At 38.5% G+C, this 12,698-nt stretch overlaps 1 protein-coding gene across 1 annotated transcript in view; it reads left to right on the forward strand.

The window, feature by feature from the left end:
- PEX7 (peroxisomal biogenesis factor 7) overlaps positions 1–12,698 on the forward strand; it is a 77,952-nt gene that overhangs the window by 15,192 nt on the left and 50,062 nt on the right. The window contains exon 5 of the mRNA XM_025925307.2: positions 459–567. Within this exon, the coding sequence (XP_025781092.1) occupies positions 459–567 (109 nt within the window). The remainder of the gene's footprint in view (positions 1–458; positions 568–12,698) is intronic.

Genomic DNA, 12,698 nt, shown 5'->3' on the forward strand with positions numbered 1-12,698 from the left:
TGTCCCTCCCCTGTATTCATTCTCTCTCTCTCTCTCTCTCTCTCTCTCTCTCAAAATAAATAAACTTAAAAAAATTGAAATATGAATGTATATTACATGTGTATATGTAAATACATTTATAGAGGGATGCCTGGGTAGCTCAATCGGTTAAGCATCTGACTTTGGCTCAGATCATGATCTCACAGTCTGTGGGTTCGAGCCCTGCATTGGTCTCCGTGCTGACAGCTGGGAGCCTGGAGCCTGCTTCAGATTCTGTGTCTCCTCTCCCTCTGCCCCTCCCCACTTGCACTCTGTATCTCTTAAAAATAAACAAATAATAAAAAATATAAATAAATAAAATAAATAAAAATAATAAAAAAATAAATACATATATGCTGTATTGTATATTATATATTTGTATATATAAACATAAACTTGAATTTATGTCTAAGTAAATTGATCTGTTAATTTATTTGTAGTGGGATCCAACTGTTGGAAAGTCTCTGTGCACCTTTAGAGGCCACGAAAGTGTCATTTATAGCACCATCTGGTCTCCCCACATCCCTGGTTGCTTTGCTTCAGCCTCAGGTAAATAATTCATTTACCAAAAAAGCCTTGTCGTGAATGGTGGCCTTACTCTCCCCAGTAGGTGGCACTGTGTACTTGAGATTCGCAGGGAAAAGGGCCTTCATTACTATTCTTTGTGCTCTTTAGGATTGTTTCATTCTTTATCAACCTCTAGACAAGAATTAGCCAGGCCTGGATTACTTTTCAACTCCTAGTGAACAAATGTGGTTTGTTTTAGGCATATTATAACTGGTTATAAATCTGCCAAAATTGGGAAACATTCTAGTTCTTTTTATTAGCCACTGAGCTCCTTTGCTTAGATGGCATTATCCTTGGTTTGTTTATCAGAATAAAGGTTGCTAAGTCTGAGTAACAGTTACAAGAGGGTGTAGTATGTGCTAATTAATGACAAATATTTGTGGTGATTGACCAAGTAAGACAGTGACTCTTTATTTTTTACTTCTTTTATAACTTTCAAAAAATAAATTTATAAAGGAAAAACAAAAATAGTATCCTAGATAATCCCTATTCTGACCATATTACATAGTAAGGAAATTCAAACAATGCAGAAACATGCCAAATAAAAAATAAGCCCTCATCCCTCCCCCTCCATAGAACCACTGTTAATATTTTCTTGTATTCCTTTCTTGTATTCCTCCATAAAAATTCTTATTCTTATTTCAGAACATATGGTATAAAAATGAAAAATATTTATGGGGAGTATTCTTGAGGAAAATGTCAGATGTCTTTTGCTTAGTGGTGTTAGGTTTTATATGCTTATAGCTATAAAACTTTTGTTGTTGAAATTGTACAGGAAAATAATTTTATTTATTTTTTTAAAGTTTATTTAATTTCAGAGAGAGAAAGAGAGTAAGTGAGCATGAGCGGGGGAGGGGCAGAGAGAGAATCCCAAACAGACCCTGTGCTGTCAGCACAGAGCCCTGCGTGGAACTTGAGCCCATGACCTGTGAGATCATGACCTGAGCTGAAACCAAGAGTCAGACGCTTAACCGACTGAGCTATCCAGCCCCTCAGGAAAATAATTTTATTATTGTGAGATTGTGAGTCAGAAAATCTCCTTCCCTGGGACACCTGGGTGGCTCAGTTGGTTGAACATCCTGCTCTTGATTTCAGCTCAGGTCATGATACCAAGGTTGTGGGATTGAGCCCTGTATTGGGCTCTGCATGGAGCCTGCTTGAGATTCTCTCTCTCTCTTTCTCTCCATCTGCTTCTGTCCCCTGCTCGCTCACTCACTCTCTCAAAAAAAAAAAAAAAAAAAAGAAGAAGAAAAGAAAAGAAAAGAAAAGAAAATCTCCTGTCCCAAATTCATTTTCCCCATTGAAAACATTGCTGTTATAAAACAGTTTTTGATTGTGGAGATTTCTTAGTCGGCTTAGTCCAGTATTATAGTTGAACTGAGTGAATCAGAACACCATTCAGAAGTTCTTAGACTCTAGTTTTAAATAAACTTGATGGAAAAGAACATTCTCCAATTATATTTTATGAATTATACACATAAATTTATATTATATACTTAAAGTTATGAAATTAAAACAAATTTAAGATAGAAAAAGAGGTACACTACGTTTTTTTTTTTTTCATTTGATCTACTACCAATAAACATTTGGCTAAAGAATTTTCTGAATACTTTTTCCTTCCTAAAATCCCTGACACTTTAATATACATTGCTTCATTTTTCTTTTAGATAATTTGTGTAATGTATTGAGTGCCATTAAAGCTGTAAAAAGTGTAGAAATGAAACAAAGGTGAACAATTAATTGGCATAGGCAACACAGGGTTGCTCTGCCAGGCTGCCTCCTTGAGTCACTTCGCCCTTGACTCAGAGAACAAGTGGTAGGAAGGAGAAACCAGTGTCTGCTCAGAGCATTCCAATGTGAGGCATGATTAAATTAGACCATTTGGGGGAATATATTCATAAATATAATCTATATGACACTAATTACTTTCAAAAGTGTTTGTTTTAGAGCAGCAACACCTTATAGATTAATTGAAACAATAACAACAACTTTCCCAGTCTAGGTGATAGTGAGAATCTGATAATGTTAAGGTAATAGTTACTTTAACATTTGGACCTTGAAATGATAAATAAATGCACCTTAATTTTTTAAATGTTTTCCAATTTGATGAGTGAACAATGATACCTAATTTTTGTTTTGATTTGCATATTTGGTTATGAGGGATAGTGAATATTCTTTATATGTCCGTTGACCACCAGAGTTTTTCTTTTGTGAACTGCATGTTCATGTTTTGGGCCCATTTTTCTACTGAGAGACGTTGTTGCTTTTCTGTATTGATGCATGAGCTCTTTTTTTATATTTAGGAATTAGTCTTCTGTATCTTACATGTATTTTCCCAACTTTTTGTTTGTTTTTAAACATTTTATTTTATTTGGATGATTTTTTTATATATAATTTTAGAGAGAGAGAGCAGGGGAGGGGAAGAGGGAGAGAGAGAAAATCTCATGCAGGCTCTATGCTCAGTGCAGAGCCTGACATGGGGCTCGATCCCGTGACCCTGGGATCATGACCTGAGCCACCCAGGCACCCCTATTTTATCTGTATATATATTTTTTACTGTATATGCATTTGAATTTCTTGGTAGTCAAAGCTATCAATTTTTTGCCTGATAAGCTTCTGGCTTCCATTTAGGATGAATAAGGAGTCGGCTCAGTGAAAAGTGGGAGGCCTTGGCAGGCAAAGAAAGAGCATTCCAGGCAGAGAGAATAAGATGTCTACAAGTAAGAACTTGGTGCATTTGAGATACTGAAAGAAGGCCAGGGAGACCATCGCTTAAGAGGAAAGGGTAGTAAAAATGAGGTTGGGCAGCAGATAGGCACCCAGATCACACCTTACAGACTGGATTCAAGATTTTAGATTTTATCCTATGGACATGGGAAAGGTACTGAAGAGGTTTCAGCAAGTGATTTGATTAGGCTTGCATTTTTAAAAACTCATTCTGGTTATGTGTAGAGAATAGTTGGGAGATGAGCAGGTGTGAATGCAGGAAGATAGAGAGATGAAGGCAAGGATAATAATGGTGGCAGAAGGGCTGGAAGGAATTGGGCTGACTGGAGTGGTATTTAGAGATGGTTGTATAAGATGTAGAAGAGGGGAAGAGAGAAGGATAAGTAAAGAGTAACTCCTAGATTCCTGCAAAGGATAAAGTAGTGGGTGGTTAATGTCATAACTGAGGTAAGAAATACATTTGAAAGAAAAGATCTTGAGTTTGTTTTAGAGCACATTGAGCTGATGGGACACATGGGGTTGAAATGATGGGGGTTGACTTTGGAGCTGAGAAGTCTAGCCTTGTGAATAAATTGTGTCATTGGCTCATAAATGGTAACTAAAGCCATTGCGGTATGTCAGAGCACCCAGGAAAGACTAAATAGAAGAAAACTTAGACTAGAGCCTAGGTTGACAAACTACTGCCCTCAGATCAAAAGGACCCACTGACAAGTTTCATAAATAAAGTTTTATTGGAACACAGCTATGTCCATTCTTTTACAGATTGTATGTCTTTGTTTTGTAATGTTTATTTATTTTTGAGAGATAGAGAGACAGAGTAGGAGCAGGGGAGGGGCAGAGAGAGAGAGAGAGGGAGACACAGAATCTGGAGCAGGCTCCAGGCTCTGAGCTGTCAGCAGAAAGCCCGATGTGGGGGTGGAAGCCACAAAATGAGATCATGACCTGAGCCGAAGTGGGACCCCCAACCGACTGAGCCACTTAGGCTCCCAGACATAGATTGTATGTCTATAGCTGCTCTCGTGCTATTGTGGCAGAGTTGAGTAGCTATGGCAGAAATGGAATGGCCCTTGAAGCCTAAAATATTTACTGCTGGGTCCTTCACAGAAAATTTTTGCTCACACTTTGTATACAGTCTTGAGGGGAAATAAATAAATGGAAGCTCTTTTGTGCAGTCTGGTTGTTTAGGGGAAGAGAGAAGAAAATAGCTAGGAGAAGATATAAAATGTGTCCAATATTGTCTCCTCATTTAATTATCCAGCATCTCCAAATAGGCAATTAGTAGGATAAATTTCTTGCTAATAAACTATATCAGTGCCCTGAGTTGTTGAATTATGTTGAGTGGTTTCCATAGCAAATATAATGTCACAGAAATCCTTTTCTTTTATTTCTTTTCTTTTCTTTTCTTCTAAAAACTTAACAAATGTCCCTGAATTCTAAAATATTGTTAGGTTAAAGACACTTGGAGCTGAAAATCTTCAGGTAAATTGTATATTGACAAATATGTCCATTAGATTAAGCAATTTCTTAGATCCTACGATAATAGCAAATAATAGTAAATTCTGTGTATTGAGGTTAAGTCAAAAAATGTGCAATGATTAAAGTTAACAGCATTGTTTTCTAGAATGAAGAACAGCATACTTATAAAGTTATTACTATTATTTAAAAAATTTCTAGGTTGTCTGAGTCATAGTGTTTTGTCCATATCTGAGTTAAATCTTTTCCAAGATACCAAGTCTTTTGGGATGGGGCCAGTAATATATTTCTCATTGGCACATTTCCTTTTCCAAATCTGAATTCCTTCTTTGATTTTTAAAATTTTTCCGTGGCACAGCTAACTATAAGGTTGAGTGTGTATTAAGTAAGTAATAGCAATATTGATATGCTTGTTTGAATTAACTAACCCGTTAGCCTGCCTGTATATCTGGAGTTAGCCATCTTTATGCTTTTAATTTAGTGTAAATGCTAATGAGTTTCATGCTGATGGTTAATCAAGTCTGAAGATGACCATAGTTCAGCATAATGGTTATAATATTACTATTGGTGAAAAGCCCTAATGCAGAGTTCAATTAAAATTCTTTAAGGATGTGAATTAGATCGACATTAGCATTATTTTCTTCGAATAGGGATGCCCTTTGGCCTTATGTCCTATAGTTTCAAAGGATTCATTTCAAACCTTGGATGAAATGAGTGATGTAAAATAGATCTGTCTTCAAAATGAACTGGAACATACTTCCTTTCTAGTGAAGCAGTGAAGACATGTCTACTGGGAGCTCTAATTGGCAGCATTCATAATAAACTGGGATTAATAATGAGTATAGTTTCACATGTTTGAAAAAGTATTAGTAAGTAAAACTCCTCCAACTGATATATTTTTGAAAAAATTCCTTTACCTTACTATTGTATGTAATTTTGTTAATGTATACTATTATTAAGGTTCTAAAATTGTCTTTGTTTTTAATCATTGCTTTTTTTATGACCGTAACAAAATATGATGGTGACAAAATCTTGAACTAATATAACTGAATTTATTTAAGTGTCAGGTCAAATTGTGGATATTAGCCTTTTATTTGGGCTGAATCACACACACCTCTTCCTTCTACAATGGCCTTTTGTATGGCATGGTATACATAATATTAACTCTGGATGTTGCATATAGAATATTCAGTGTATGAGACTGAATAGAAGAAAAAGACTAATTGTGTATAGACAGTTACCAATATAACCACAAAACCTAACTATCTGCACATCGTAGATAGGTAATACATAAAACAGTGTTTTGTCATCACAAAGTCCATTTGGTTTAATAGAAAAAAGATTATCTGCTTAAAGACATTGCCTTCATGTGTTATATTAGAAATAAATGTAAGCAGTGTTCATATCAGCCAGGACTTCTTTGGTTGAAGGTCAAAGAAATTCTGAACCAAACCCCCTTAAGTAAGAAGCTAATTTATTTGCTCACATAGTTGAAATGTCCAGAATCCCATCTGGCTTTATACACATGGCTGGATGTAGGCCTTAGTGGATGTTCTTGCCATCTCTTGTTACGTGCTCTCTTGAGTTGAGTTGTATCAGGCATCATGTGAAAGGAAGATGGCAGCAGTTCTGAACCTTGTATTATTTCTGGTTTCTGTCCAGTAGGAAAAATCATGAGTCTCCTTCTCAGACATCTAGGAAGTTTCATTTTCTCTCATCTGATGGTCCATGTGAATGTTTCTAAACTAATCGCTGTGCCTAGGAGAGGCGGTTGTAGGGGGGGTTGGGGGGGGAGTGTAATATGTTGACTGGCTTGGGCCCAGCTTAGCTCCTGCAATTGGGAATGAGAAATGAGAGAGAGAGTGGTACTCAAAGTACATACAGCAAGAATGGAAAGAGTGAACGGTGATTAGGTTGAAGTGGCTGGATACATTCTAGGAGGCCGATACTCACTAAATCGTATGCACATCCAACACTTAAAATAAATCAGAAGGGATTTCATGAAAACCAAGCACTGGACGTATGAGCTATAAAATAGGTTTCTTTTTTAAAAAATTGGATAAAGTAAAGGCATTTTTTCTGCCATTTTTATGGTTTTAGAAACTCATTGGAAGGTTTATTAAGCATTTGCCATTTTCCTGAAATATTCCTCCATAATGATTTTCAAATAGTAACCTATTTAATAAGGTTGAAAAAATTTATAGTTTTTCTTCCACTCTCTTAAGAGGAGGGTTTATGGTACAGTAAAAGTTGGGGCAAGCTCTGAAGCTCTCACTGTGCCTTTGCTCTTTCATGTGAGATGAGACAATGTGTTTACCAACCTATGCACAGTGTATTAGGAGGTAGATGAATTTCTTTGCATATTTTCTTTACTTGACTTGTTTTCATATGTTTCCTATAGGGCATGTGTATTCTTTTACATAGCTGAGTCCCTTACACAGGCAAACACTAAAATAGCTTTTATTACTATTATATAAGATATGGGAGTAATGAGGGGTGCCTGGGTGGCTCAGTCAGTTAAGCATCCGACTTCGGCTCAGGTCATGATCTCGCAGTTCGTGGGTTCAAGCCCCGCATCAGGCTGTGTACTGACAGCTCAGAGCCTGGAGCCTGTTTCATATTCTGTGTCTCCCTCTCTCTCTCTGACCCACCCCTGTTCATGCTCTGTCTCTCTCTGTCTCAAAAATCAATAAACATTAAAAAAAATTTTTTTTTTTTTTAAATTTTTTTTTTTTTTCAACGTTTATTTATTTTTGGGACAGAGAGAGACAGAGCATGAACGGGCGAGGGGCAGAGAGAGAGGGAGACACAGAATCGGAAACAGGCTCCAGGCTCTGAGCCATCAGCCCAGAGCCCGACGCGGGGCTCGAACTCACGGACTGTGAGATCGTGACCTGGTTGAAGTCGGACGCTCAACCGACTGCGCCACCCAGGCGCCCCAAAAAAATTTTTTTTTAAAAGATATGGGAGTAATGGAATTATTAGAAGTCTAAAAACATATCTAAGGTTAATTTTGATTGTTGAGAGGGACATTGACAGTGAGTCCATCAGATATTAAGTGAATGTTCACTGTTTTCTAAAAGATACATTGAAAGGCACTGAAGATACATTGAGGAAGAAAACAAGACAGGGCTCCTGTCTTCTTAGAGCCACAATCCAGTGGAAAAGAGAGATGCTAAGAAACAAAAACTAGCAATGGACAATGTTAAGGAGTGCGAAGTTCTTTGGAGAGGTAACACAGTAAGTATAGTGGTTACCAACATGGACTAGAGCTGGGATGCCTGAGACAAAATTCTTCTTTACCACTATTACCTGACTTTAGTCATGCTGCTTAACTCCTGTCTCTCTTCATTCCTCATTTCGAAAATAAGGGTGATAATAATACCTACATCATGGAGTTTTGAGGAGCATTAAGTGAGTGAATGTGTGTAAAAGGCTAAGAACAGTACCTGGCACAGAGTAAGGGCTCTTTACATGCTGCCTTCTATTACCAACATGTGTGCTCAGAATTCTGTGGAAACACAGCTAAGGATTCTTGAGCTTGTCAAAGTTGACTGGTCAGGGAAGCTTCCCTGAGGAAATAGTATTCACGCTGTTACCTGTGAACAACTAAGAGTCCAGAGATGAGAGCTGGAAAGCAAAGGAACAGGAGGTGGCGAGAAAAGAGCATATTTGAGGAGCATTGGAATGGCCATGGAATGTGTATGCACCATAAGAATTACCGGTGTTTATCTGAAGAGCTTGCTCCAGGTCGACTCTAGAATGCATGGCTGTGTAATAACATACTAGGCCGGTGATGCCGAAACCTGGTTAACCATCAGAATTATCAGGGAGGCTTTAAAAAGAAACAACAAAATTCTGAGCTTCATCTTAGTCCTACTGAATAAAGTACCTCTGGGAGGCATATTTTTTTTTAATTTTTATTAAAAGAATTTTTTTAATGTTTATTTATTTTTGAGACAGAGAGAGACAGAGCATGAACGGGGAAGGGTCAGAGAGAGAGAGGGAGACACAGAATCTGAAGCAGGCTCCAGGCTCTGAGCCCTCAGCACAGAGCCCGATGTAGGGCTCGAACTCACGGACCATGAGATCATGACCTGAGCCGAAGTCGGACGCTTAACTGACTGAACCACCCAGGCGTCCCTGGGAGGCATATTTTTTAATCGCCCCAGCTGAATCTAGTGATCAGCCTCATCTGGGAAGCACTGTGCTAGTCTATGGTACAGCTTTGTTTGAGATGCCAGATTAATGGTTTGTTTCTGTAATGGGTGTAATGGGTGTTTCTGTAATTTGGTGTAATGGGAATTTCATGTTTCTTTTAATGTTCATCTCTTTTTTAAAAACCCACAGAATGGTTTCGGTGCTGAATTCAGAGAGGAAGTGGTTTCTGTAGTTTGAGAACGCCTTAGCTTTTTTTTTTTTTCTTCTCAGTTTTGTTAGTGATGGTTGAGTCTTCATCAATTTTCTTACTTTGTCTTCTTGCTTACAGACAGGAGCTTGTTGTAAAACATGCTATAATCTTTGCATCAAAAAAACCCTCAAATGTAAATTTCATGGTGGTGGAGCCCAAAGTTGCAAAATCTTTGTTTTTACAAATATCGCAAATAGTAGAAGCTTATATGATAGGTCGTCAAGATGTATTTTATGTCTAATCCTGTGGCACACATATGATTAATTATGCCACTCAACTGCTTATAGCAGTTTATATTTTAGGATAATATATAAGAATATAGCATTTAGATCATTCTAAGAATTTAGACACCTTCAAAGTTAAATGGCATTTGCAAATCTAGAACTAAATTTGTTATCATTGGCTAAGTTAACACAGGCCAAAGAGGAGAGTTTTTAGAGATTGAGATCTAGATTTCCCTTCCAAAGCAGAGTTCTCTAAAGACATTGCATTCTGTCTAGTTCATGATATGAGATAGAAGGGAAGAATATTTACGTCTTTACATAAAGAACATTAACATGAAGTAAACTGTCTTTTGAACCATGAAAACTAAGTTATTGCTATTACAGACTCCATATAATTGCAGAAGTCATAGTCATGCCTGAATGAAGGAGTCCAGTAGTTAAAAAAATACAAATAAAAATAAAAGAAAAAAACCCACCCTCATTCTACTCTTAGAAAAAAGTCCTGTCACATCTGATAAGCATCTGGCATTTCAATTCAATTCAATTATTTGGGCCCAATATGCACTTTTTGCTGCTCCGTTCTTCACAGTGTCAGATTCAGCATTTACGCTCATTCTCTTTACTCAACTTCCTATTACCTGATGCAGTTTGAAATTAGACATAGCCATAGGCAGCATTTCCTACTCCATACTGTGCACTTAAACTCACTGGTTCTGCTGCCAGTGGTGGGTCTGCAACTGATAAGAGAAGCTGGTAATTCAGGTGGGTCCATGGCACTATCACAGGGCCCTGGGAAACGTCTGGCTGGCAATGAAAGGCCAGTTGTCTGGAAAATGCAATTAAAACAAAACAAAACAAAACAATATAGATACAGATATCCTGGTGGCTAAGGGTTGAGTGAGTCATGGTACCATTTGGCCAGAAGCTGTCTCTCCTACCTGGAAAACAAAGGAGGATGAAGTAAGTAAGTGGAATTCTTAGCTCCTTCAGAACGGTTTCCATCTTTTTGTGTCCTTTTAGTTAGCTGCAAGAAGGGACACTCTAGACCGTGGCTTTTTTTGCGTGTGCGTGAATGTTGCTTGCATATAGTAGTGAGGAACCAAAATGTTGTCCCAGAGAAAATGGGAGTAGCCACCCGCCCAGTCTTTTTTGTTGTTTTGTTAAATCTTTTAGTGGAGTGTAATACACTCATGGAGCAGTGCATGATCTTAAGTGTATGACACAAAGAATTTTCACAGTGAGCCCATCTGTGTACCAGCAGCCAGATCAAGAAACAGAACACTTTGAGAGGCTCCCCTACCCCATTCCAGGATGACCACTGTCCTGCCTTCTAATAGCATAGATTCATTTCGCCTCTTCTTATACTACTCCTTCAGGTCTCTTTCATTCAACATTATGTTTTGTGAGACTCATCTATAATGTTGCTAGAATAAGTTACCTCTTGATGGCCTAGTCCACACTCGCTGTAAGGCTTTGGTACTCTAAACCATTCACTTACCCATAAAATGTAATTATTAGGATGAACACAGCACATTCAACTTTCAACAGTGCTTTAGTTGTAGCTGTAGCGGACTTTAGAGTTTCAGACCTGATATTAAATATAAATTTTTGAAAGCTTCTGTACATCATTTAGGTATTTCCTATGTTTTAGTGGAAGCCTTGTGCTCAACCAAATGTTCTTCTCTGGGGCTAGGCTTTTTCCAGACTGAAGCTTTAGGGGATTCCATTTACTCCCTCCATGATGGTAAGGGGTCTCCTTTGCCTACAGGTGTTAGAACTTGAGCTCTCTTAGGTCTTTGTAGAAGTTATTGAAAGGCAACCCCAGAAATGGAAGGGATGCTTGAACAGTCCCCGTACATATTTTCTGTCTTTAATCTGGACTTTTCTCTGCTTGTTAACTTCATTCTGCAAGCTGGCTTTCCCCAAACAGTGAGACATGTGGCCGTCAGCAGCTCCTCAATTTAATAATCTATGAATCCTAAGAGAGGGACTGCCATTTTTCCCCAAGTACCTACCTTTCACCTGTCATCTGTGGTCAGGACAGGGAATAAGATACTATGACTGGCCTTGCTTGGACCTGTCCCTGGGTGGTCAGGTGTGTTGAGCCATAGGTCTTTCTGGAGTCACATGGTGAGAAAAGGATGCTTGTCCTATAAGAAGTGTATTGCTAGGAAGTCCAAACACTAGATACCCACGCCACCTTGCTTTATATTCAGAAGGCTAGGGAGAGCCTAAAGATAATTTTACCAAAGGTATTTAGAATTTAAAAATTCTACTGACTGGTGGCTAGACATTGACTATGACTAGGGCTCCTGAAGATATTTGAAGCTCTAGTCTATATCGATTCTGAACAGTTTCCATTTGGTACTTTCAAACTCATCATTCCTTCCCATCCCCGTCATATTTACCTAGATCCAAAAATGTAAGTTCCTTTCTTTTATCAGAGTGGTTTTCAATCTTTTTTAAAGTAAGAAGAAAGGGGTGCTCGGGTGGTTCAGTCGGTTGGGCATCCGACTTCAGCTCTGGTCATGATCTCACAGCTCGTGAGTTCAAGCCCCGCATCGGGCTCTGTGCTGACGGCTCAGAGCCTGGAGCCTGCTTGAGATTCTGTGTCTCCTTCTCTCTCTGCCCCTAACCCACTCGCGTTCTGTCTCTGTCTCTCTCAAAAATAAGTAAACATTTAAAAAAAAGAAAAGTAAGAAGATGGGAAGAGGGATGGGCGATGGGCAAAATGGGTGAAGGGGAGTGGGACATGCAGTCTTCCCGTTACGGAATGAATGAGTCATGGAAATAAAAGGTACAGCACGGGGAATACAGTCAATGGTATTATAGTGGCATTGTGTGGTGACAGGTTGGTAGCTATACTGTGGCGAGCACAGCATACCATATAGAGATATTGAATCACTATGTTGTACACCTGAAACTAATATGGCAACTATACTCAAATTTGAAAAGAGTATGAAGATGGTATTTTATTTTTATTTATTTGAAAAAAATTTTTTGAGAGAAAGAGCATGCATGAACACATGGGGGGGGTGGGGGGGAAGGGAGAGGGAGGAGGAGAGACAGAAAGAGAATCTCAAGCAGGCTCAACACCCAGTGCAGAGCCCGATGCAGGGCTCAATCTTATGACCATGAGGTCATGACCTGAGCTGAAATCAAGAGTTGGACACCCAACCAGCTGAGCCACCCAGGCGCCCCTGAAGATGGTATTTTTAAATAAAAAACTGCAAAGCCCACACACAAAGCAATGATACATATGTGTGGATCCATAAAAA

Source organism: Puma concolor, chromosome B2, assembly GCF_028749965.1.
Source record: "Puma concolor isolate L17-30 chromosome B2, mPumCon1.1.hap2, whole genome shotgun sequence".
Classification (NCBI taxonomy): domain Eukaryota; kingdom Metazoa; phylum Chordata; class Mammalia; order Carnivora; family Felidae; genus Puma; species Puma concolor.